The sequence below is a fragment of the Thrips palmi genome, unplaced genomic scaffold (genome assembly GCF_012932325.1).
Source record: "Thrips palmi isolate BJ-2018 unplaced genomic scaffold, TpBJ-2018v1 HiC_scaffold_10, whole genome shotgun sequence".
Taxonomy (NCBI): Eukaryota; Metazoa; Arthropoda; class Insecta; order Thysanoptera; family Thripidae; genus Thrips; species Thrips palmi.
Window position 1 is genome coordinate 11,083,137 of NW_023144621.1, and position 24,781 is coordinate 11,107,917.

Sequence of the window (24,781 nt, forward strand, 5' to 3'; positions counted from 1 at the left end):
CCCGCCCCACCGAGACGCCAATCCGATGCATTCTCTTCTCGCTGCCTTTCTCCCGGTTGTTTCCCTCGCACACTTGATTCTGTTATTTTTAGAGCCCACGGCCCAGGGCGACGACGCCGCACGCCGCCACGCGGCAGACGGACGCGCCGCCGCGCCACCGAGCACCCCGTCGGCCACCCTGAGCTAGGGGACTTCCCTGATCCCCGCCCCGCTGCCACCCGTCCGCCAGCCCTAGCCAGGCCCTAGCCAGCCCTACACGTTGGCGGCGCGCCGGAAGGGCCGCGGCCGCCCATAGGGCCGCCCATAGGGCCGCCAGGGAAGTCCAGCGGGCCCTGGGCGGCCCTTGGCGGCGGGGCCATGGCGGGGCCAGCACGCAGCACGCAGCCTCGCGGAGTCATCCGCCACATCCTGTCCTGTCGCGTCCGCCTGCGTCCGCAGCGGTCCGCCGTCCCTGTCCTGTCGCCAGCTCCGCCACAGCTCCGCACAGCTCAGCACAGGTCCGCAGAGCCCCCGGTCACGGGCAGCACGCCGATGGCACGCGGCAGGCGGCGCCTTGCGCAGCGAGCTAACTCAATCCGAAAAATCGTTCCGTCGCTCTGTCTTCGTCGCACTCGTGGAGCGTTTCACAGGGGTGCGTGAGAGACAAACGACAAAGCGGTTCTTCGAAATCGTCCGGCAGAGCGTAGCGCGTGACGCGAAACACACCGCACTGTCCTCGATGCTTTTGTTCAGTGCCGCCGTATTTTGAGACTAAGCCTTTCATTTTCACAAAATCCAAGAGGACGTTTCCACGGGATTGCAATAATATGTTCGAATAAAAATGTTCCAAAACTGTTGGAATGACGACCTTGAATTTGGAGAGGGAAGTCCGGCTGCCTGCAACGCCATCCTCTCAAGTTTTGGGCGCCACGGCCTGCCCCCTCTCTAGCCCAGACTAGCCCCTCCCCTCCGCTGGGCGCTACGCAGCGGCAGCGCTACGGCTCTCTCTGTCTCTCTTTCTCTCTGGGTGAATATATATATATCTCTCTCTGAAGCCCCCCTCCCCGATGGGCCCCGCGCCCCGCGCCCCCGTCTCGTCCCCACCGCCGCACCGCGCCGCAGCGAGCGTCCGGTCCGCGCTCCGCGTCGAGTTGTAGGCCTCTGCCTTGTGCGCCTGCGCACCACTTGTTTACAACTCTACTGACCGTGTACACACATGACCTTTTCCAAGATGGATTCTGATACGTATTTTATTGGGTGGTGTGTTGGTGAAAATCGGAAAAACATCGGTGGACAATTGGTGCGGGCGCGTAATACCGCCGCCAGAACATAGGAATCTCCTCCGACGCCGTGAGAAAGTGTGGACGACGACGACGGCAGTGACTCTGACTCGGGTATCGCCGATAAATGTGGTGCGATCCGCTAGCACATTTTTCGTCTGGCTGATGCTCGGAACTCTCGGAATGTGTTGTTTTGCTCCGTAGCCTCTGCTATGAGTGCTTTTGATTAAAAGTGAACTCAGTGAGAGTGACAGACAGTTTGTGTGGCGATAAAGTGCAGTGTTGGTGAACTTGGCGCAGGAAGGCATACTTCACCGAAGAATGTTTGTTTATTAGGTTATTGCGCAGAATGATCCTGCCCTTGGTAGTGGGGCCCCGCGGGCCAGCTATTGCTTTGATTGCGACACAAGACATTTTGGGTCATGCCAAGAAACCTGACTGCTGCCAGATTTTGACCCCGACAGCAAGTTTGTGATGTGAGCGTGAAAACGGAACAAGACATCGGATTCGCTGAATCGCAACTACGACATTTATGTACGTGCGGATGTCAACACAGTGTAGTCTGCTATGATTACTCCCGTAAACATATACATGGCAGTGTGTTATCGTCCTAATTTTAACTGTTATTTTAAGCATGATCATCTTACATGCCTGATTTCCTTGCAAAGTGTGATTTCCTCCTTTATTCACTGTCTAAACAAGCCTTCGTTGGCCCGAGCACATGCTAAGGCTCAACTATATTTTGGTCTCCTTACCATTTGCAAAAACAGCTGTGGTTTAGAGTAATGTTGTTCTGAATTTATCTTGGATGACACTTCTTTATTTTATCCTCGAATTATCAAAATAACTACTCAAATGTGCAATGATTGGGCGAAAATGCAATTTTTGAGGTTATGTGTGTCCTGGTTATGTTTTGGTGTTTGTGCTGTGCCATGTTTCCGTTGTGGTTCGCCGCTTTTTTCCCTTCAATTTTACGCATTTTTTTAAGTACGTTTAATTATTTGGAGCTCATTCTTATGCAAGTTCATGTCAGCTGTGGCACTAAACTTTGTTAATTTACGGGAAATCAGCAGTTTCAGCTTCAGATTAAGGTTATGCTGCTGATTGTTTTGAAAATATTCATTTTCCAAACTCTGCCAAATAAATTGATTTTCTATTTACTTTTCGGCTTTCTGTTTGGTTTTTTTTCTTTCAAATTTAGTTCTGATTTAAAATTCCTCCATTGTCAAATTAGATTGAAAAACATATAGAGTTTTCAAAATCAACAGTAGTTTTGTTTAAAATATTGTAACCTATGTCTTTGTTTCAATATTTTTAATTAAGTTAAGATTAATGTTACTAGCTTCAATTCTATATGTGTGATTCTTATTTTTGTATTGTGCTTTTGCTGACCCATGTTTCTCTTTGCAGATGCCGGAATGTGTGTCGGAGCCTTGTCTAAATCACTATGTCTGTGAACACGCCATCGCCGTTGGGCGATGCATCCTCGGTGGCTTCCCTCCCGCCACAAGGCCACCGGGGAGAAGTTGTTAAAACAGGCAACCTCAAGAAATTAAAAGTAATTACTTTCTATGCTTTAACTTTAAGTTTTGTTCTCTTTATCGTAACACTGTCTGAAATGTGTTTGATTTTTACGTCTTAACACCTTCATTTTCAATTCTTTTCACCCTTTTGATTTTGCTGTTTTTGTGACTTTGCAGACCAATAAAAAGAAATACTTTGTGCTGCGATGCGAGTCAGCTGATTATCCAGCACGCCTTGAATATTATGATAATGAGAAAAAATTTAAGGCTCATCAGCAGCCAAAGAGAAGCATTTCTTTGAAGGCTTGCTTTAATATTAACAGACGTACGGATATGAAACCAAAATATGTTATTGCTCTATATACAAAAGATGATTGTTTTTGTATCGTGTTGGAGTCAGAAGAAGAAAGAGAAGCCTGGCTCAGAGCATTGTGGGCACTTCAAGATGGTGACGATGTTACAGATGGTGAAGCACCTAAGCCTGTATTTGGTATGTGACTACCTTGATCTAAATTTTATTTTAATTGTGTGATGACTGAAAAACTGAATTAGCATTTATTTCTGTTTTCATTTTGGTGTTTAGAACATGTGTGGAAGGTCGAAGTTGCAAACAAAGGTTTAGGTTCTACAAGAGGCATAAATGGCCCGTACCATTTATGTCTGACTGGAAGAACTGTGAGTCTAGTCAGGATCTTGTCTGATGGATCCAAGGATATTTTGGAATTCCCGGTAATCTTGCTTATCAATTAACACTTCAAAATAAAATCCCTTTCTTGTTACCCTTAATTAATAATTGTCTGTCTTTTCAATTTCAGCTTATAAACATCAGGTCATTTGGATGTGCTGAGTCATTCTTTTATATGGAAGTGGGAAGAAATGCTGTTACTGGTACTGGAGAGATATGGATGCTGGCTGAGGATGCAGTCATAGCAAAGGATATGAGCCGTGCTATACAGTAAGTTTTATTTTCCATCTTGCTCTGTTACTTTTAGTTTTGCTCTTTCTATTTTGAGTTATTGTTTTTACAGTGCTATGAGGAGCAGAGGTGATGACAGAATCCGAAGCGATGACAGTGGCTCAAGGCAAATAGCACGCTCAGCATCTGTGAGTGAACCTACAAGACCCATTTCTGTGACAAATAGGAGGCACAACAATTCGGCCTCTGAGAAACATGGTATGATTTGCCAGGATAACTCTTTGTCACTTAATTTTTGCTATGAATCTTTCTCTTCGGAGGGAATATTGTTGAATGCCAATGTGAAATTTCCAGATGAAAGTGAAACTTCAGTGCCAAATGTCAATGAAAGCACCGCTGGATATGTTGGGAACCTAGACACATATTGTGAAATGAGAGTCCCTGGCAGATTGGTGTCTACTGACCATGGTAAAACTTTTTCCTTCATTTGTCAAATCATGCCTTTCCTCTCCTTTGTCATTATTATCCTTCATTGGACCCTTTTTCAAAAATAGCACAGCATTCGTTTCTTTACCATTTACATGTCAGTCATGCTTGGGAATATGATAGCCACACAGGGCAGCTTTGAGTTGGCTTGTTTTGGGTGGAATTTGTTTCATGAGGCATTAACAAAATTTTGCTGGAAGGCTTATTATCTCCTCCCTGACCTTTTTTTGTTTTGCCTAAGCTTTGTGCATGTCAGCTCCACATAATAGGGTTTTCATGTTGCCTATCTGTAACGTGCTAGTTTTTTAGTTGTTCTTGTTTAGACTATATCATTTTTCAATTTTTTAGAAATCAAATTTAAGTTGCAAGTTGATAAGTTTGCATATTATATTGCAACTGTACACTTTGGGCAGTTTCCTAGGTCCTAAACTTATGCATTGTTGTCTTGAACTTGTTTAGTAATCTGAGCTGAACAGAGGGCATTTTTTTACTGTGCACTAGTATGAATGGTTCATCTTGCATGATTGTCAGAGGCGAGTTGTAATGCATTTTGGCTCAGATGTATGGCCCTGAGCAGCTAGTTGCAGTCATTTGTTGTATTCCTGCAGATGGGTCAGCGCTTAGCCGGACAGGAAGTGTGCCATATAATTTCCTGTACTGCCAGTTATCGCAACGATGTGTCCAACAACAGCAACAGCAACAGTGCAGGGTCAACAATAATATCCTGTCACATCCCAACCGACGCAGGCATTCCGTCTCAGGTAGTTTGAACTCTCAGCACTCTGCTCGGCATTGTGTTGTTTTTCCTGTATACTCCACTGCATCTTTTTGTTTGCAATGGAGTTTTAGTTACCATAAGTTCTATCTCCCCTTTCCTTGTTTCAATGATCAATGATATAAATTAAAAACTGTTTTTTAAATTTAATTCTTTTAGCAGTTATATACAGTACTTGATGATGAAAATTCAAAGCATATTCTGTGTTCCCTAGACGGCATGCATTTGTGCTGCTGTGTTGAACAAGCAATTTACACTACAGTCAGTCCACTTTGGTCATTGTGAATTCAGATAAATTTTAAATTTCCAGTTCACTTTCATCACATGGTCTCATTCACTTTTCAACTTTCTTTCATTTTTGGCGTACAGATCATTTCAGAATGACTGATTTTGATTTTATGTGCACCTAGAAAGCATGGTAGAGTGCATAAGCATGCTGAAAGATTTTTAGTTCTTCTGCTGCTTATAATTTCCTCTTGGTCTTTTATGTTGTGTTTTTGTATGTTTTATCCTAATGTTGCTTGCATTTAGGATTGCACTATTTGGGCACTAGCATTGTGGTCAGCCTTTTCTCTTTGAAATTTCGAGTTGAATACAAGTATTTCTGCTTATTAAGTCTTGCTTTTGAAGTCTAGCCATAAACTGGGCTAGTTTGGAGCCTGTGAATAATTTTTTAACGTTTATTATTATACATCAAAGGTATTCAATGAATTTGCTCATTGATTGAGATAAGCCCCTCTCTTGCCCCTAGTTTCCAAGTTTTAAAGCTGAACACTGTGTGGTGTGGATGTGACGCTACATCTCATCATGTTGCTTTCGGGGTGGAGTGAATCAGCTGTCCTGCTCTTACATGAGGGGTGCTTCTTGCAGCGGTGTCAGTAAGCACACCAGGCGCTGCAAGCTGCTGGGCCTCTGGGTGCAAGGGTGCTTCTTGCACCCCATGCGCACCTCATGGTGCCAGTGGGACCATGCCCGGGTCTGGGGCTGGGGCGGCGGGATCCAACACTACTCCTCTCCTCGTTCACCACCAGCGTACTTACTCCTTCCCCCTGTCGCCTCTCCCCCCCTCCACCTCGGTGCGCCGAGGCAGTGCGGGTACCAGGGCTGGCCTAGGCCTCGGCCAGGCGGCTCAGACTGGCCAGCGGCACAGCGGCACAGGCCTCGTCGGCACAAGCCCCAACAGTGCACATTGTACGTATTGCATGCCAAGCACCTTCACCAATCTCCTGCGTAGCGCAGTGGCAAAGTTAGAATATTATTTGTTATTTTCATCAAGTTGTTGCTTGCTAAACATTTCCTGTTTTTATATTTGACTTATAGCCATCTCCTTGAGTTTTGGTTCTGAAATGCCTCTGGTGGAGTTTCAAACGAGGATTTTTGTATTAGTTGCAAGTTAGTTTGTCCAGTCAATTTCATGGTGAAAGGGTTCCATTTCAGTCACCTATCATCTTTATGTTTTTCATACATTTTCCTGCTTCCCAATTTGTACTAAATAATTAGTTTGAGCTCAAGGTGCTTGTGGAGCCCACACACTGAAAGGTTCATACTTGATATCCATGGGCAGTTGTTTGTTTTCAACAATTTAAATTCTAAGCAGATGTTACTCATAGTATTATACTTCAAGATGGAAGTGTCTTTGACCTCTGACGACCCCTGACCGACTAATTACTATTTTAAAACTGGTGTTTCAGGTTCATCTGCTGGTAGGGATCGTTCTGATAGCCTACCGTCCACTGTTCGTGCGCCAACAGAGAATCATTCATTTTCTCATGGGTCTATGGGAACCCACGGGCACCACCCACACCATGTGTATGGGAGGACAATGCACTACATTTCAGCCTGCCACCGTCCCCATTCTATGTACAATCGGGGAATTTCACACTCGCCACCTGTCAATAACTCTAGTCCTGTCAGGTTAGTTTCAAAAATAAATAAAATATCATTCACTTTTAATGAAAATATTCTCATTGTGAATTCCTCTTTACAGTCCTGCATCTGGAGCATGTTCTACTGACTCTGCAGGCTCATCATTGTCAATAGATGATGGTGAAAATTGGGTGGATGGTACTGATGGTACGCTGAGTAGTAGTATTTCAAGTAGATATCCTACAAATCACCCTCTGACGCCTGAGTCTCCTATTGAAGAAGAAAACTGTGATGACTATGTTCATTGGAATGGTCCCAGTGGGCTAGGTTGGTGTTTACTAATTTCTGTTTATAGATGGTATCACTTCTTGAGGCTGTTCCACATATTTGTGCATTTATTCCATTTCTTATTTTAAAGTAAACTTGAAATTTGTTGCTTTAGATTCAGGTGTTGGTGATGATGAAAAGATGAACAATTACATGCCGATGGCGCCTTCGGCCGCAACATTATCGTTACCTATTCAGCAACCTCACAGTGGGTCTGCTCGGAAGTACTCTCCCGGTAGGGGTAGTCAAGGAGCCAACCTCAAGGCAGGCACTTCTCCCTCACACTCAAACTACATGGAGATGAACAGCCCCTGCGGGTCTTCACCAATGGACACACCTGGCAATTACATGATAATGAGTCCGGGTACATTATTTTTAAGTCTTTTAAAGGATTATTAAAATCTTGAGATTTTTTTCAGGTATTTATGTTTTTGTATTTGTCTGCAGGAAATGCACCCGATAATATCCGGAATTCAGCATTTCACAACCGCAACTTTCAACATACAGCGCCCAGCTCTGCGAATCATAGTCGTACCAGTAGCCTTGCAGAAGAAACTCCAGACGGTTATGTGCCTATGATGCCAGGACAGACAGATGATGGTTATGTTGATATGGACCCTCAATCAGTTGATGTCCATGATGGTAATGTATCTTGACTTCTGAGTCCTATTTCTTCTCCTCCCCTTCCCTACTATAAAGCTTTGTTTGGACAGTTTTTGTCTGACACACCTTTTAATTTTGCTTCCACAGATTTTCACCATGGTGAAATGTCACCATCAAGCTCTTGTTCTATAACTTCCGGAACTCCTTCCACAGATCTGCGCTTTTCTGAGTATCCCTTGGAGAAAGTCAACTCCTATTTGACGCCTTCAGAGGAGGAGGAACACAGTGAACAAAGACCAGCTCGATGTTACTCTGTTGGTTCCAAGCCAGACAGTCTCAATAAGAAAAACAGGTACGCTTTTTTCCCCACACAATTATTACTGTGCTTCAGATGTAACTTCAAATTACTTAGCTAAATGTGTGTTTCCCTTGTTCCAGAATTGACTTTATAAATCAAACAGACTGCTCCCGAGTGCGAGCTTTTTCTGTTGGCTCCCGCAACGCTGGCTCAAAATATATGTCAAGGCCCTTAGGTCATGATATTCATGCAACTCGACATGCACTGCAAGCCGGAGGGCATTTCACACCTCCTAGTCAACAGAGACAGCAACAGGTACTGCTCAGTTTTCTTCATTTAAATGTACCTTATCTTCTTTGAACTGACTTCTTCATCCATGTTGTTTTTTTGTCCAATGACAGGGTGGTGGTGGTGGTGGCAAGAAGTCATCTAGCGCGCCAATCCTCTCAAACCCTTTGTCTAGCTCTCCAATGAACAGACAAATTTTAGGTGGAAGCCATTCTAGCGTTGAACCCATGGATGACTTAATGGAAATGGACTTCAGCCCCTCAGTTCCCAGCTCATCTAAAATTAATCGGAACAAAAATGCAGGAAAAACTGGAGGTCGTTCCAAATCCACATGTGTTAATGAATATGTTGCAATGTCACCAGCCGACCGCTTATCAGTGCCATGTACGTTGAAGAAATATTTTGACATAGTCCAGTGTGCAAAAATATAATTTAGTTAATTCACAAATTAATTCTATCTTTTCTTATCTTAACAGCTGGAGGAGGAGGTCCAAGCCATCATTCTTCCTTGTCATCAGTTGCATCCTCCTATTCCACAGCTGAAGGTTTTGACGTAGTTGATCATGTTGGGTCACCAAGAACGTTCGATTCAATTGGGCCTGGGTCTCCCCCCAAGACATCTGTTTTGCGAGGTGTATACTCAAACTCTGTTGGACGATCACCTCCGGACAGTTTGGCAAGATCACCTCCAAGCCGGTCAAATGTACTGCCTCGCTCTGCAGTTGCTCGAATGTCCTGCATAGCTGAACTGAAACCTCAGAACTTCCCTATGACAACTCCATCTCCACCTATTAAACCATCTCTTCTTGCTACAAACAACTCTGCCTCCAGTATGGCTGCAAAAATGGCCAAAATGGCTGTTTCTAGTCCTTATGTTGAGATGAACCCATCAAATGCAACCATGAAGCCAGTAATGGCTACATCCAGTGCTTCAAAGCAGCCTGCTGAGTCTGGTCCCTACGTAGAAATGAAGGGTCGAGCAAGCAGTGGAACAAGTAAAGCAACGGCAAATGTTTTGCCTTCTTCAGCTACCAATGAAGATTACTTAGACATGAGCTTTAAACCCAGGTAATTTATTGAATGGGAAAGGTCTTCTTAATACAGTTTTGCTATGGAATGGCAAACTTCTTTGCTCTATGTAATCTTTTTTTTCAAATGTTATTTTATTTTAATTGCAGAAGGACCTCTGTGCCAGAATGTAAAGAACTTAGTTCCGCTACTGTAACAGATGGTTATGTTGAAATGGGATGGAAGGCTTCGGGTGAGTCTGATTTAGAGTCAAACCCTCGCAAAACATCTCTTGACTCTCAGAAGCCTACAGGTAATGAAGACTATATGGTTATGACTGGAGGAGGATCTTCTAGCAGGAACCGGAGAGAGAGGAGAGGTTCAACTAAACGAGAAAGAAATCAATTCCGGTCTCAACCCATTAATATTCAACAACCACAGCATGTAAGTCAACCTAGTTGTAATAAATTCTCATTCAACAATTTTGAACATTGCAGTGCAATATTCTTTATGCCTTTTGTTTACAGAATCGAAAAATTATGATGGATACACCTCCCAAAGCTCCCCCAGGCTTCTTGCCTCTGGGCTCCAGCCTGGATTCTCAGTCACCTCTTTCCAGTCCATTTGCTTCACTAGGAAGAAGCAGAAATCGCGAAGTGAGCAAAGACTCTAGCAGCACTAGCACTACCACTCCTACTGGATCCAACTCCACCATCTTCCCCATAAGTTTGAATTCCCCTTGCTCCCCTCTGGCACCATTTACAGAAGATGAACCATCTGTTACATCTGCCTCTCTATCTGAAGCCTCATTTGATAAATTAGAGAAGGTTTGTGTGAAAGTTTAATGATCTTTGAACTGTATCTTCACCATTGATTTACAATACCATTGGTTTCTAATCATTTTACTTATTTTCTGTAGGTTCCTGCGGATATGAGTACTGGCACTCTAAGGTTGTCATATCCTAAAGTGGAAACTTCTAAATCAAATAGCATTATTTCATCAAGCAGTAAACAGGATTTGCCTAAGCACGATTATGTTAATTTTACTCCCAATTCGTCAGAAAGAATTGACTCAAGTTTGAAGAGCAGTATTGCAGATGACTCTGGAGATTATGCCATTATGTGCCCTGGATCTTCAATTGCAAGTAAACCAGAGCCTCTAAAGAAAGTGCCCACAGCCACTTTATCTGCAAATAGTAAACAAATTGCCAGATTGCCAATCGATGATGACTTAAGTCTGTGTGCTGGACCACAGTCCAGTGACTTCACCAGGCCTGCCTCTAAGCCACTTACTGTGTCATCTTTGCTGGGAATGAATAATTTGTCTCCCAGTAGTTCACCTAGTGAACCTCAAAACATTCTGAGCTCATCTACTGCTGTTACATCAAAACTACTACTGAGCCGACAAGTACCTCCCGGGCCTTGCATTTCTGAGAGAAAGGTTCAGAACTGTGATTCAGATTCTTCCTCTATCAGCAGCTGTGGCACTTTAGAAAAAGCTTCATCATCTTCCAGTATTTCAAGGCTAGATGTTAAAGACAGCACAGAAAATGTAACGGAAGACAATGTCTCAGCTGTTACAGCTGCTGGGCCTGTAACTCCAGTAGTTTTTTCGAGCCCCAACGCAAGCCCTTGCCCAAGCCCTAGTCTATGCAGTGATGGGTCTTCAAGTCATGTAAGCCCAGTGAGTCCTAGTCCTGCAAGTGCAGGTGGAGCAGGAGTTAGAGAGAAGAAAATGTCAAGTGGCTCAGATTCAAGCACTGCAAGCAGAGATAGTCAACTTTTGGTACGGAAGTATTCTACTGGCAGTGTGTCCCCCTCTGGAACTGGTGCTAAGAACAAAGGGAATGGGGCAACTGGAAAGTCCAACAACACTCCAGCTAACCGAAGGTTATCATGTCCTAGCAAATCCTCAGTAAGCAGACAGGTGAGAACTTTGACACACTCATTTATTTGCTTTGCTACCTTTACTAAGTATTACAGTATTTTTTAAATCTTTTTCTTTCAGGTTTCATTATCAAGTGATGTAAGTGATGGAAGTCAGTTAGAGGAGTCACGATTATCAGAATTTGGATCTTCTCTGAGCAGACAAACATCTAGCTCATCTACATCTGGGGAAGCTTCGTCCTCCACACTCCCCTTGACAGAAAAACGTAGTTTGTCATGCTCACCAGTTCCTTCCAGTGCGTCTCCAGTTCCTCGTCCTGCTGAGCGGGAAATTAATTATGCCTCCCTTGACCTGAGAACGGGTTCTGAGTCAGAGGATTCCAGCACACGGAGTCCTAGAGGTTTGAAAACTCAAGGCTCCTTAAGTGAGTCACAGTCTTCCACTTCTTCACCAAGTCCCAACCCTCCTGGAGGAACTTTCACTTATGCCCAGATTGATTTTGAAAAAAGTGAAGAACTATGGTCAGCAAGCACTGCTAAGGGTGTTAAACAGTGAGTGTACGTTTACTGGTACTGTATTCCTTGCTTTGCTTCTGAGGGGAATAGATTTTGACCTGACTCTCCTTCTAAGTCATTTTATGTCATAGTTTATGGAAGGAATTGGTATTGCTATTGTTATTTATTTTCTAATGTTCATATTAGCAAAGATTTGTCATTAATGCTGACCTCTACAAACTGAACAAGTTGTTCAAAAAATATAGTTCACAGATTGTTTTTACTGATCTAAGAAAACAAAAAAATGAAACAAAAAAACAGAAACTGAATGAGATTATCACGTTATTAAGAACTTCAAACAAAGCCAATAAGATCTCTACCTAAAGAAAGACTTAGACGTTCAGAAGCACTTTAGTGCCTGTTGAACATACAAACAGACCATTTAATTAAATGCATGTTCCTACATCTTTCACTTCCTTTAAATTGGATGAAAGACTTCATGTGACATTCCGTAAAGGATAAGTTACATTGACGCTGATTTAAGGGGGATGGAAGAGTGCTCTTCACTGCCGATATGGGAACAGTGACTTCAGAAAAGGAGCCAGCAACATTATTTCATCACTGCCACTTGAGTGGACCGCTCTTCCTGTTGTTTCCTCCAAATCTCGATTCTGATTATATAACTGTTGGAAATCTTAAGTGCTTGTGTACACTGCTTCTTGATTTTTCATATTTGGGGAAATGTGCATTTGAGATGTCTTTGCATCCCCCAGTATAATTGTTTGAGCAACTGTCGCCTTAATATTTTTTCATGTTTATCTGTGTCTGTGTAAGTCAAATTAGATCTAGGCATATATATTTATTTATATATACATATATGCGTGTGTGTACGAGTGTCTGTGTGTAAGCACATCCCAGCAGTCTTCTTTTTTTCCAAATCAATTTTCTCTCCATATTTGAGCACTTACCTAAGAGGTGTGGTTTGTTTGTTTGCTTGCATTGCCATCATGTACGTGTCTAAATGCTTTGTTTTGGAATAGTGGTTCGATTAGTGTTCTGATTTTGTGGACACATTGAACATACTTATCTAATTGTCCACATGATTCTTTTAAAAATTTCCCTCTTTGACTCACTTTTTTTTTTGTTGTACATGATTATTCAAGATATTAAAACATTCAAAATTTGTAAGGTTTGTGAAACTTTGTGCTGCTTATCTATATATTCTTAAACAAAGCTTTGAAATTTCATTTGTTGGCTACTCTAGACTTTTTCCACATAAATCTGTTTGTTTGTAAATGTATAATCATCATAGTATACTTGTAACATTCTGTGGCCTTCCCTATTCGCTCATTATACTATACTGTATATCTTATCCCTTTTCTGTTATGACATAAGTTTCATTGAGCCATGCATGAGTCATTTATTTCTAGCATTCTTTCTCGCTCTGTTGCCAGAGTGCGCTCCTATTCTCTCACTTAAGGGTCGAAATCTTGACATCAGTTCATTATTCCAGGAGTGCTAATCAATATTACATTAACTAATCATTACTTTTAAATTTGTTTCCGACTCTGTATGATACTCTGCAGCAAATCACTCCTGCTTTTCTCTCCTGTTATGTTTGTTGTATCTGGAAAAAGAATTCTAATCACTGCATTCAGTGTGGTGATAATGCTATCAGACAAACAATCTGTCTCAAATTTTTGCTCATCAGTTTCATTTTCTAGCTCTGAGCAAGTTTGTTAAGATACGACTGTGAAGTTCATTACAAACCTTGCTTTGAACTTTTCATTGCTATTTCAACTCTTACATTTCAAGAATTTTAGATCTTTTCATGTGATAAGTCAATGTTGTTTATTATTAATCATGTTTTAATTGTGTTGTCTTCTATCATTACAAAAAAGAAAATAACCAAACAGTTTGAAGGAATCAACTAGTCAAAGTTTTGTTTCAAAGGGCACTTTCAGTCAAAATTTGTCATATCTGTCCACTGAATATGCAGGTTAATGTTAGTTCAAAGTATCTTATTTGCTTATGTGTATTTTTCAGAAACTGTGTCATTGGTTTCCTGCCTTTTAAAAAATAATCAAATCTGCAAGGTATGTGTTTTGTTTGTTTTGATCTTGTATGGTTACTGCAGTAGTTTTACTGTTTAAATTCTTATTAAATTTTAAACAATCCTTTATTGTTATAAAAAGAAGAAAAGAAAAGAAAAACAAACTATGAAACACTTAAACAGTTATTTCGTCTTTACCTTGAGATTCATAAGCCTAGGTGAGTGTATTCTTTAATATTGATGTATAAACCTTGGAGTATTGCATATGAAGTGTCACTAAGCATACATTTCCTTCACCCACATTTTGTGCCTCTGCTGTAGGCTTTTAGAGCCCTTCAGCAGTTTTGGGTGAAAAATGTAGGCTAGGTAGTGCATGAGCGAAACCTGTACTCTCTTCCTATTTGTTCACCTTTTTTTAAAAATTTGGTGTGTAGAATGTATCATGGAATCTGAATCATCACATATATTTTTATTAGTAGAGGCATACTAGTTAGAATTACAGAAAAAAAAAGTTTGCTATTGAATTGTAAGTTACCAGTTAAATTCAGAGCATTGTCATGAGTTAATATAAATTTTTTTGTTGTTTCTACTACCTGCATTATTGGGTTTGTGTGGCAAATCAGGAAGGCAGATTTCTTGCTTAAGTTTGTTGAAAATGCAAGGGAGACATTTTTATTAGAGATATTCCTTTTACCTAATGTTCTGTACAAAGCATAGCAAATTCAACCAAATGGGATCTGTAGATTTGTAATATGTGCAGCTGTGACGGCGCCTGTTCAATCCACTGTTACCTATGGCTTCAAATCAAGGATCGTATTAGCTAATTTGTGTTGTTGGTCCAGTGGTCAGAGCATATCAATTGTTTTAGGTCTTTTGAAAGTCTTTTCTTTGATATAGCTATGTATTTCTATCTCTTATATATATGTATGTATGTATACATATATTGCAGATGTATATGCATATTTATATAATTATGTATGTGTATGTCAACCTAGTGGTGTATAATTTATGTATGTTAAGTAATATGGAAGGGGGGAAAATTTTAAAAATAATTAACATTTAGAACAACGAAGCTTGTATTTGTTCATAGCTTGGTGGGGCTATGTGGCTGAGCATTGCCAAGTTTGTACATTTTTTGTCTGTATATTACCACTGTTCCATCTGCTGTTGCTTCTTGTTCAGTAAATCAGCAGATATTGTATGTTATGTAACATGTTAGAATACGTATGTACTGAAGTGTACCAAAGTTCCACTTTGTACTGTTGTACATCTGTTAGGACATCAGATCAAAAGACCATGACTTGTTTGGTGTGCCCTGTGCCGCGCTTGTGAGCATTTTTTCTTGGGAATGTGGTCAGTCAATATTATAATGTGCATCGACCAAAAAGCTAGTCAGAGTAGTGCGCTGACAAACATATCGAGCAGTGGCTACTTGCTGGACTTCTTAATCTTATTAATGGTTTATTTCTGCCACTATCTTTTCTCTTTCTTTCTTACCTAAGTTGTTTATTTATGCATCAAGCAGTTGAAGTTCTGGTCCCCTGTGTTTTTACAAGCTAGAGGACAACATAGCATGCATTCTGTGTGCTTTAACAATTTTATTCCAATTTTAAACTGCATCTTACATCTTCTATTCTTTACAGTCTCGTGCTTTCTTGTTTAAGGCCAAATAAATATCCTTGCTGTTTTAAAATGTGAAATCAGGGGCTCAATAAAATTGTATGCATAAATGGTATGGTGCCTCCAGAAAATATGTGACAAGCTGTAAAGTTCTTTCATTGTATTTGTAAATCTGATGTGTTTTTTTTGTAATTTTTATGTATGTAGAGCTTGTACTCTTTTGTACAGTTGTCTTGATTGTTGCTATCAGAAATTAGGCCAAATAGTTGGATTGCCGGTGTATTAGGATAATTTTTCAATACTTAGATTTGTAATTGCCTTGGGGACACTTTCCACTGGGAGACCAACTGAGATGTGTTCCCCTCGTATTTGAACTCAATGTAGGTAATTGATGCTGTTGTACTGGTATGGCTCCTTTTTTTAAGCATATGCTTTAGAACGAATTTCTTGCATTACATTGTATGTGGTTTGTTCCAGTCTGGCACAGGGCATGTTAAGCATTGGAATTCCTGATGAATTCTCTAGGGTGTTGTTTTCATTTCTTTTTCTTTTTTTTTCCAATGCAAAGTTTACACTAAATAATTGATTGTTAAATAAAGTTAAAGCAGCACTCCAACCTTCGTTCGTTATTCTATCACATTGTCCCGAAACCCTGGAAGGTGGTTCCCAGAACCCTGACGGTTTCACCGGTTCTCGTCAGTTGTCATCTTCACCGGATGTTGTACCGGCATACACCGGCATCCCGTGGGATGTCAGAGCGGATGGTCGTGGCACGGCGTCGACCGGGGAGCCAAGGCACAGCGTAACTGATGCTACGGCGCAACTAGCTGAGCTGCGCCGCCGCTCGGTCTGTCTGTGCCTCTCTCCTCCCCTCCTCCCTCCTCCTCCAGCTGAGAGTCCGGCCTTAAGGCTCAGGGAAGCTCACTGACCGGCCCTTCCGGGCCCTCGGGTGCCCTGGCCCTGTTGCGTTCGTGCGTTAGGTCACGTACACCACTGCGCGAGCACGGAGCGCGGAGGTTTCAGGGCTCGGGTCAAGGGCACGGCCAAAGGGTTCGAAGAAGGCGACACTGCGAGTGAGCGGTCAGCCCGATTCCTTGAAAACTTGAAATTAATCTGGAAAATGTACATTGCTGAATCGGACCCTGTGGTGTAGTACTTAGAAGATACAACATTTAAAACGTTTATAGGGTGTGCAGGATGTGTTTGCTGAGGGGTCAGCGAGAGAGAGAGAGAGAGAGAGAGAGAGAGAGAGGGGGGGGGGAGACGCCGCCCACCGTGTTCCACCTACTTTCCAGACCTTGGCCTTGGCGTGGCCGTGTCCCATGCGGCCGGTGTCCAGGACGTGGCGTGGCGTGGCAAAGACGCTGCATGGACCTGGGTCACCCAGGACTTGCTAACGGTCCCCGGAGCAGAGCGAGATGCCAGCAAAATGTCCGCGGCCGAGAGGATTGGCGAAGCAAGTCATATGCCATTTGGATAAATAACTGAAGCATCAATATTTCTCATAAATAAACAGTTCATTTTTTATTCAAACAAAAATTCAAAAAACTTGGAAATTTTTTGGGAAAAATAACGTTTTTTTAAAACTTTTCTGCTCACATTCATTTTTTCTTTCGCTGCCCTCGTTTTGATGCCACCATGACGCCCGCCAGCTTTGTCCGTCTGTCCCCTGCCTTCTGGCTCTGGCTCCGGACCGGAGTACCGGAGGCTGCTGGACCCTACCCCGGCCGGGGCCCGGACCCGGAGGCAGTCGGCAGTCGGTCAGTTGGCCCCACACTGTCCACGCGCAAGGAACGGAACGTCGGGGCACCCGGCCGACGCGATCGCTATGCACCGTCCCGGAGAGGAGTGGAGGCGGAGGACGACGTCGCGGGGCCGCCGACACGCCCTAGACGACGTGGACGAGGAGGAGGACGAGGCTTGCGGCTGCGGGACTGTTGCGGCGGCCGAGCACGGCATCGTCGCGGCGTGGCGTTGCCGGAGACGGACTTGTGCTGACGACGGCGTGCACGGCGGCGCAGACACGCGCGGCGCACGCGTACGGCGGCGGACGGGGCGCAGCGTGGCCGTGCTGTTCCTCTTCCTCGTGCTGGCCGTGCTGGGCTGCTCCTCCGCGTGGCCGACGCCGTCCTGGCCGACGCCGTCCTGGCCTTCCCCGTCCGCCGTGGCCCGGTTCGTGCGATCCGCCGTGCATCGCCACACGCGCACGGCACGCTCCGCAGCGCCGGTCGTCGCCCACGCTGGCCGGGCCGGCTGGAATCCCTGGAGCTGGAACGCGGGCTGGACCGCCGACGCCATCCTGGACAAGCTGCAGCGCGTGGGCAGCAGCCTGATGGGCACGGCGACAGCAACCTCCGACAGTGGCTCTTCTGGCAAAGGTGAGTCGGACTGAACCGAGCTGGGACCGAGTGTTGAAATTGAAATTGGCGTGTCCCGGTGCTTCCCCGCCGATCGTCGATGGCCCGTCGCTGCCGTTTCGAACCGTGTCTGGGGATCCCACATCGCCGCTGGGAAAGCGCGCCAAACGGTGCCGCGGCGTCGGGGGGACGTCGGGGGGAGGGGGCACCGCGCCGGTCCGCGCCGGTCCAGTGATGCGTCGACGCGCTAAGGAGGTTAGAGGGCCGCGGCGGGGCGCGGTGAGGGGCAAGGGGGCCGCGTCCGGCGTGGCGCCCCGCTACTATAAACCTGTTGAAGTTATGACTCTGGCCCGCTGGCGCGTTACCCAGAGATGGCCACCGAGCCGTCGATCATCGGACATTACAATGCCCTCGTTGTCTGTTCCATCCAACTGTCCGAAAGAAACGCGATTCTGGGATGCAGATAAATGGTGATGTTAGAAAAAGTTTGAATCGTCTTAAATGATTTAATGAGTGCCCTCTTTGTGTGTTTGTGTTGCAGTCTTGAACTTCTTCCCGGTCCCCGTGAGCGACGAGTGTCTGTCCAATGACGGCAGGAGGACCGGTCAGTGGCCGCACTAGCGCGGGCTAGCCGCTAGCGCCGCTAGCGTTTCGGTACAAACACCACCATTAATTCTCTTGCGTTCGCCCGGAAGCTTTGTGTTGAATCGCGTAGATGAATGTGGCATGTGGCTTTGGGCTCGACTTGCGATTGACGCGCGCGGCGCGTTCTCTGTTGCAGGGATCTGTCTCAACACCTACGAGTGCCGGATCCAGAACGGCAAGTCCTACGGGCCCTGTGCGCTCGGCTTCGGCGTGTGCTGCGTCTGTGAGTAGGACCATCCAAGGGACAACTACTCACCCTCACCGCCCCTCAAACTGACGGCGCGACCGCTCTGTTGGCTCTGTTGCAGTCACCGCGTCGTGCGGCGACGTCGTCGAAAACAACGTCACCTACTTCGTGAGCCCCAACTTCCCCGCCATCACGAGAGAGGCCAGTTCCTGCGAGCTGGAGGTGAAGAAGATGGGGCCCGAGGTGTCGCAGCTCCGCCTGGACTTCGTCCACTTCAACATGGTGGGTCTTTTGAGTCCCGACCCGGGTCTCGGTTTTGAGCGTTTCCGTTTCCGCTGCCTCCACTGAGTCCCTCTGTGTCGCTCCGTGTGTGCAGGGCCAGCCCAACCGGCGCACGGGGGTCTGCGAGTCGGACACGTTCGTCATCGCCGCGGGCACCAACAGGGAGTTCAGCGTCTGCGGCCAGAACAGCGGCCAGCACAGTGCGTCCACGGCGGGAACGCGCGCCAGACCTGGCTTTCCACTTTCCGAATCACAGTGAGATGTCTCATGTTGTCAACTTGCTTTGCCCCACAGTTTACTTCGACGTGGAGGACATGGACGAGCCCATCACCATCCTGATGAACATGTCGAGGGAGCACACGGCCAGGTTGTGGGAGATCAAGGTGCGTCGCCGTCGTCGTCCTGGCCAAAGTCCTGGCCAAGGCCCCGGCCGCACCGCGACGTCTGCTCGCCACTGACGGCCTGACGGCCTCTTGTTGCAGGTGACGCAGATCGAGTTCCAGCAGCGGGTGCCCTCCGGGTGCCTGCAGTATCACCGCGACGGCAAAGGTGAGCAAATGAAGCGCTTGCCGAACAATGCCGCGATGCTTGCGATCGCGGGGGAGGAGGTGAAGGACGCGAACGCGGTAAAACGTTTGCTCTCGGCCGCCTCTCTGCATTCACCGCCTTTGAGTCCAAATCAAACACTCGACAGCGCAAAATATTGTGCTGCCTGGGGGCTGGAGCCAGGCGGGAGCCTGGCGGAGCCCGCTCGCCTTGAAGAAGGGGAAGGGTTGTTCCAACAAGCCCTGCCCCCCACCCCCCACCTCGCTCCTCACCGATGAGCGCCCTTGGGCCCTTGGGCCCTTGGCAAGGACAAAGCGGAACAGTCACCAACGACCTGGGCTGGGGCCTGCTCGGCCTGCTCGGCCTGCTACCTGTGGCGGGACGGGGCGGGGCGGGGCGCGGAGCAAGGCTCGGCGTCGGCCTTGCTGCCTATTCTTCCGCAAAGGCGGTTCAAGTGTTTACCTCCGGAGCCCCCACCCCGTCTTCCCCTCCTGCCCAAACACCATGCACTCTTGGAACGCCAACGCTGCGGGCCGCTGCGGGCCGCTGCGGGCGCACCACCTCCTCTGCAAACTGAATGGAAACGTCCTTTTATCGCGCGTCCTCTCTGTAATTTGTGCCCTGACTCTTCATGGCGTTGTTGCAGGCGTCATCCAGACGATGAACTTCGCAGAGAACGGCCGACACCTCGCCAACCAGGACTACACCATCTGCATGCGACAGGAAGAGGGTGGGACTAAAACACTGCCTCATTCTTGTCGAAACAAACGCCTAAAAACATTAAATTTAAACTTTCTTTTTGCCCTTCTCGTTCAGACATGTGCTCCATCGTGTACGAACCCTGTGACGAAAATTCATTCAAAATCGGCCCGGCCGTCTCGCAGCAGCAGCTCGGTGAGATGAAAGCAATTATCTAGAAGCACTGTAAATTAATTTCTGTAAAAAGATTAATTTTAAAATGATTTTTTTTTACAGACGACGAAGTTGGCGGCTCTGGTTTTGGCATCGTAGGCGAGGCTCGAGAACAATGTAACGATAAAATCGTGATGCCATGTGACTCTGAAGAATTTTTAGCCGTATGTAACGTGTGACGTAATTAAAAAGAAAATGAAAATACGACGTATTCACACGACTACAAACATGCTTAACTTTCAGGCGGAGGGCTTCGGTTCCACAGGACTGTGTGACCTTCTCATTGCGGAAACTCCTTCTGCAGCCCGGGCGAGTCAACTTGCAGAATCGAAAGTACGCCTTAGTCTCATTACTCATTCATGCGCATAATCGAACAGCTTGCTCAGCACTGTGTATCCATCATGCAATTATTCATCCATCCCTCGGCCCGCAGGCAGCACCACGCCGTTCAACATCCGGGTCATGTTCGGGCCGGCCGTGCGCGAGGAGTCCCCCGAAGACAATCTGGGGATGTGCCTCAAGTACGAGCAGCAGCCGTGCGTGTCTTGATGGATGCATCTCTTTGGATTCGGTCTCCAAGCAACAATGTAAAAAAAAACTTGAAAAAGTTGGCTGTGCAATTTTGCCTATTAAATATTCTGTTTATTTTATAAATAAATAACTACTAACAACTTCATGCTGATTTTATTTGGTTCTCCTCTCTCCAGATGTGACCAAATCGCACTATCATGATGACGCCTGAGAGGTAGGCATCCCATTCGGCACAGCACCCTAACGCGTCGCGAAATCCGTGGGTGGAGTAGGTTGGTCAGGAAAGAGAGGAAAATGCACTTTTCTTTTCGTTCAGACCAAGCAAAGGGGTAAACCCTTGTCCTGGCCCTCCGTTTTATTAACATAAGTTGAACAGAAATGAACTTAGCAGCAGGATCTTCATGGTTCACAGCGATTAGAAGCTTTAGAGCCGGTTGAAGTATAGTCTCGGACAGTAAATGCCACTGTTTAAAAAATGATAAAAATTTCAACTCTATTGGTTATTCCACATTCAGCCTGAACCTCAACAATTCCTATTTCCTTACGTTTCAGCATCCCTACGTCCTTTTTTGTAGAAAAAAGATTCTCTCCATTGGTCCTGACTATACTTGTCTTTAGATGATATTTCATAGTGCTTACAATATTTACAGAATGCTTCTTATGAAACCGAAAGTCAAACAACGATACGTAAAATGTGAACGAATGTAACAAAAGAAAGTCGTAATGGAAAGAATGAAGACGGGTTGCAGCAGTTTGTTCTGATGCCGAAGCGACTCCAAATCCACCCTCCAAAGTTGAGGGATGCATCTGGAGTGCACTGTGGTACGTCGCACCATACACTGGAATGGACCCGAACATCGGACCTGGAGGGGACCTTCTTGAGTTTCTATTCGTTCTTTCCATAGGACTGTTGGAGAAACAGAAGAAATCATCCACGTATAATGCAATAAATGTGACTTGGTTACCGCATTTCTTGATGAAGAGGCTATCGTCGTAGCTCGATTTCTTGTAGCCAAGGGACGTAATGAAGACTGTCGCCTTCTGGTGCCATGATCTAGAAGCCTGCTTCAGTCCGTAAATGGCTCGTTTCAGTAGGCACACTTTCCCTTTCTCTTGGACAAACTGCTGTGGTTGCTCCATAAAAATCTCTTCCTCGAGATCACCGTGGAGAAAAGCAGTAATAACATCAATATGCACACACTCAAGATTCATGTTTGCAGCGACGGCAAATAACAATCTGAGTGTAGAAAGCCTTGTGATGGGAGAGAAAGTTTCATTATAGTTGATACCTCTTTCTTGTGAGAAGCCACGAGCAACTAGCCTGGCCTTGTGTCGAATAGTGCCATCCGCACTAGTCTTCTTCTGAAATACCCATTTGCAGTCCACGACACTGGTCCTGGGGCGATCCACTAAGGTCCAGATTTGATTCTTCATTAGTGCCTGGTACTCTTCTTCCATGGCCTGTCGCCATTCAGTTGCTTCGGGTGATGCCAATGCCTGTGCTACAGAGGTGGGGCACTCAGCAGTAAGGAAGGCAATTTCATAATCATCTAACCTCAGTGGTGGTCTACGTTGTCGAGTTGGATTCCTTCTGACGTCCTCAGCCACAGGATCGATTGGTCGTTCCTCTTCCTCAACAGTCGGTTCCAGGTTGAGATCCTCCAATTGTTGTTGTACTTCTGGAGTAGGCTGTTGTAGAACCTCAGGATTATGCTGCTGCTGCACAAAAGGTTCAGATAAAAAGCTGATAGAGTCAGGACAATCATCAACCACAGTCACAGGAATTCTAGTCTTCAATTTCTCAATGCCTCTTCTGTCTTCAAAGAAGGTTACATCTCTAGATTTAACTATTCTTCTGGGATTAGTAACATCACAAATTCGATAGGCTTTCGAATTCTCTTCATACCCGATAAAGATGCCAGCTTTAGCTGCAGGTTCAAGTTTCGTGCGAGTCTCCTTTGGTACTCTGTAGTACACCAGACACCCAAAAATCTTCAGTTTAGAATAATCTGGCACTCGTCCCGACCATTTCTCTTCTGGTGATTGGTAATCTATGACCCGAGATGGAGTCAGATTTCTGAGATAGTTAGAAACAGTCATGGCTTCTCCCCAATAAGACTCTGGAAGACCTGCATCAATGAGAAGACACCTCGTTTTTTCAATTAAGGTCCTATTCAAGCGTTCTGCCGCTCCATTCTGTTGAGGGGTGTAATCAGCTGAATACTGATGCTTGATTCCACACTCTTGAAACAAGGAATTGAACTTTCCATTCTTGTACTCCGTCCCATTATCAGATCTAAACACCTTAATCCTTCGTCCAGTCTCATTTTCCACAGCTGACTTGAAAAGGCAGAACTTGTCAAATGTTTGATCCTTGGATCGAATCAAAAAGATAAAACTCTTCTTGGTGAAGTCATCAAGGAAAGTCAAAAGAAAGCGAGCACCGCTGAAGGACGCAGTTCTCATGGGGCCACACAAATCAGAGTGGACTAGTTGAAGTGGTGCATGACTCACCGATTTACTTGTCGGAAACTTCAACTGTGCCATCTTTCCTTGAGTGCAGGTTTCACATCCACTTCCATTCAGTAGTCCCCAATCCTTTGCTTCATCGATCTTAGTGGCCAGTGCTCTTGTCGCACTCTTTCCTGGGTGTCCAAATCTTCCATGCCATAGAATAGATTTTGAGGATGGTGTATCACTGGAACTTGCGAAAAGAGAATTAGAAACACGTACATGCTTGCATTTCAGTTTGTACAGGCTTTTCCCTTCTCTAAAGGCTGAGATTTTCATTCTTCCGTTCTTGATGTGGCAGTGGTCTTTGGTAAAAGATACTTGGTAATCTTCATCAGTCAGACGACCTACTGAGATCAGATTGCATCGTAGGTCAGGTACATAAAGCACATTCTTGAAGGTGACCTCTTGATCACAAATGTTCAAACACACACTACCTCGACCCTTAGCTTTGATTTTCACATCATCAGCTACTGCTATAACTGCCGTGCTATCTGTCAAGGTTAAAAAGAAATCAAGATCACAGCACATGTGGGATGATGCCCCAGAGTCAATATACCACACCCGTTTCTCATCACACTGTTCAGTATACATGGCTACCGTTATCATGGCACTGTCAGTCACACCCTCACTTTCAGAGATACTAGTCATTGAATCATCACTTTCAATCAAGGATACAGCCAACATAGCTTCTTCACTAGCATCACTATCTTCTTGGTCCGAACTAGTTCCATTCTCATTTGCTGCATAGGCTTTACCTTTCTTCTTGAAGTTTCTGCCACTAGACTTCTTGTGCTGTGGTTGGTCAGGCTTACTCTGTTCTCGTAGTTTCTTCTTCCTCAGAATTGGGCAATCAGCTTTGATGTGGCCATACTCCTTACAATAAAAGCACTGGGGACCACCATCAGAACTACGTCGAGTCTTCTTCTGTTTTGAATAGAGAACAGTATTAGTTTCATCATTCTTCTTCAGCCCTCGCAGTTTAGACAAGACAGTGGCACTAGTCAGTTTAGCATGAGCACTCTCAATTCCCATCGCTAGAGCTTCGTACTCTGGTGGAAGTCCACCTAAAAGAATATTAGCAAAAGCATCATCAGCTAAGGTAGCCTCCATGTCTCCAAGTTGCTGCTTCAAATCCATCGCTGCACTGATATATTCATCAACATTATTAAAGTCATCAAGTCGCAGTCTATACAGAGCCCTTTGAACAGCATAAATCCTGCCAGCACATTTCTCAGCAAAAGCTTTTGCAAGTTCATCCCAAGCGTCCTTAGCTGTCTTGCAGTCGGCTATATAAGGATACACAACAGGACACACATTTCTGGCAATGCGGGACAGTGCTTTCTCCTCAATCTTGGTATCTACCGCTTCTCGAGCTTCTCCTCCCTCTAGTTCTGGAGGCGAGA

At 45.2% G+C, this 24,781-nt stretch overlaps 3 protein-coding genes across 7 annotated transcripts in view; 2 read left to right on the plus strand and 1 right to left on the minus strand.

The window, feature by feature from the left end:
• The first annotated feature begins 1,135 nt into the window (after positions 1-1,135).
• LOC117647689 (mucin-12) lies at positions 1,136-16,020 on the plus strand. 5 transcript variants are annotated; one of them, XM_034389586.1, is made up of 21 exons: positions 1,136-1,793; positions 2,670-2,817; positions 2,960-3,272; positions 3,366-3,511; positions 3,598-3,737; positions 3,811-3,956; positions 4,053-4,166; positions 4,793-4,945; positions 5,830-6,150; positions 6,651-6,873; positions 6,947-7,152; positions 7,268-7,516; positions 7,600-7,794; positions 7,903-8,107; positions 8,194-8,368; positions 8,455-8,725; positions 8,818-9,409; positions 9,520-9,793; positions 9,877-10,176; positions 10,269-11,276; positions 11,358-16,020. In XM_034389586.1, the coding sequence occupies exons 2-21, from the start codon at positions 2,707-2,709 to the stop codon at positions 11,790-11,792; spliced, it is 5,577 nt and encodes a 1,858-aa protein (XP_034245477.1). In that variant the 5' UTR covers positions 1,136-1,793; positions 2,670-2,706; the 3' UTR covers positions 11,793-16,020. The 5 variants fall into 5 exon arrangements, with proteins under 5 accessions (XP_034245477.1, XP_034245484.1, XP_034245492.1 ...); XM_034389593.1 differs by having other exon boundaries at positions 7,969-8,107; XM_034389601.1 differs by lacking the exon at positions 4,793-4,945.
• Positions 16,021-17,661: 1,641 nt separating this feature from the next.
• LOC117648983 lies at positions 17,662-20,609 on the plus strand (the record flags this gene model as incomplete). Its single annotated transcript, XM_034391382.1, has 11 exons — positions 17,662-17,782; positions 18,303-18,365; positions 18,543-18,629; positions 18,715-18,875; positions 18,970-19,075; positions 19,170-19,258; positions 19,358-19,424; positions 20,068-20,151; positions 20,238-20,315; positions 20,397-20,497; positions 20,577-20,609. Coding segments are annotated over exons 1-11 (915 nt in total), but the record flags the coding sequence as incomplete, so codon positions are not given.
• Positions 20,610-21,469: 860 nt separating this feature from the next.
• LOC117648932 (potassium voltage-gated channel protein Shaw) overlaps positions 21,470-24,781 on the minus strand; it is an 81,025-nt gene continuing 77,713 nt past the window's right edge. The window contains exon 15 of the transcript XR_004587952.1: positions 21,470-21,727. The gene's annotated coding sequence lies outside the window, so the exon portion shown is untranslated. The remainder of the gene's footprint in view (positions 21,728-24,781) is intronic.

Excerpts from the sequence above, each read along its gene's own strand:
- LOC117647689 (XM_034389586.1), top strand. The coding sequence starts at position 2,707 with ATGTCTGTGAACACGCCATCGCCGTTGGGCGATGCATCCTCGGTGGCT. Across the intron at positions 3,273-3,365 it reads AGCACCTAAGCCTGTATTTG|AACATGTGTGGAAGGTCGAA; the intron begins GTATGTGACTAC and ends TTTGGTGTTTAG. Across the intron at positions 8,369-8,454 it reads GTCAACAGAGACAGCAACAG|GGTGGTGGTGGTGGTGGCAA; the intron begins GTACTGCTCAGT and ends GTCCAATGACAG.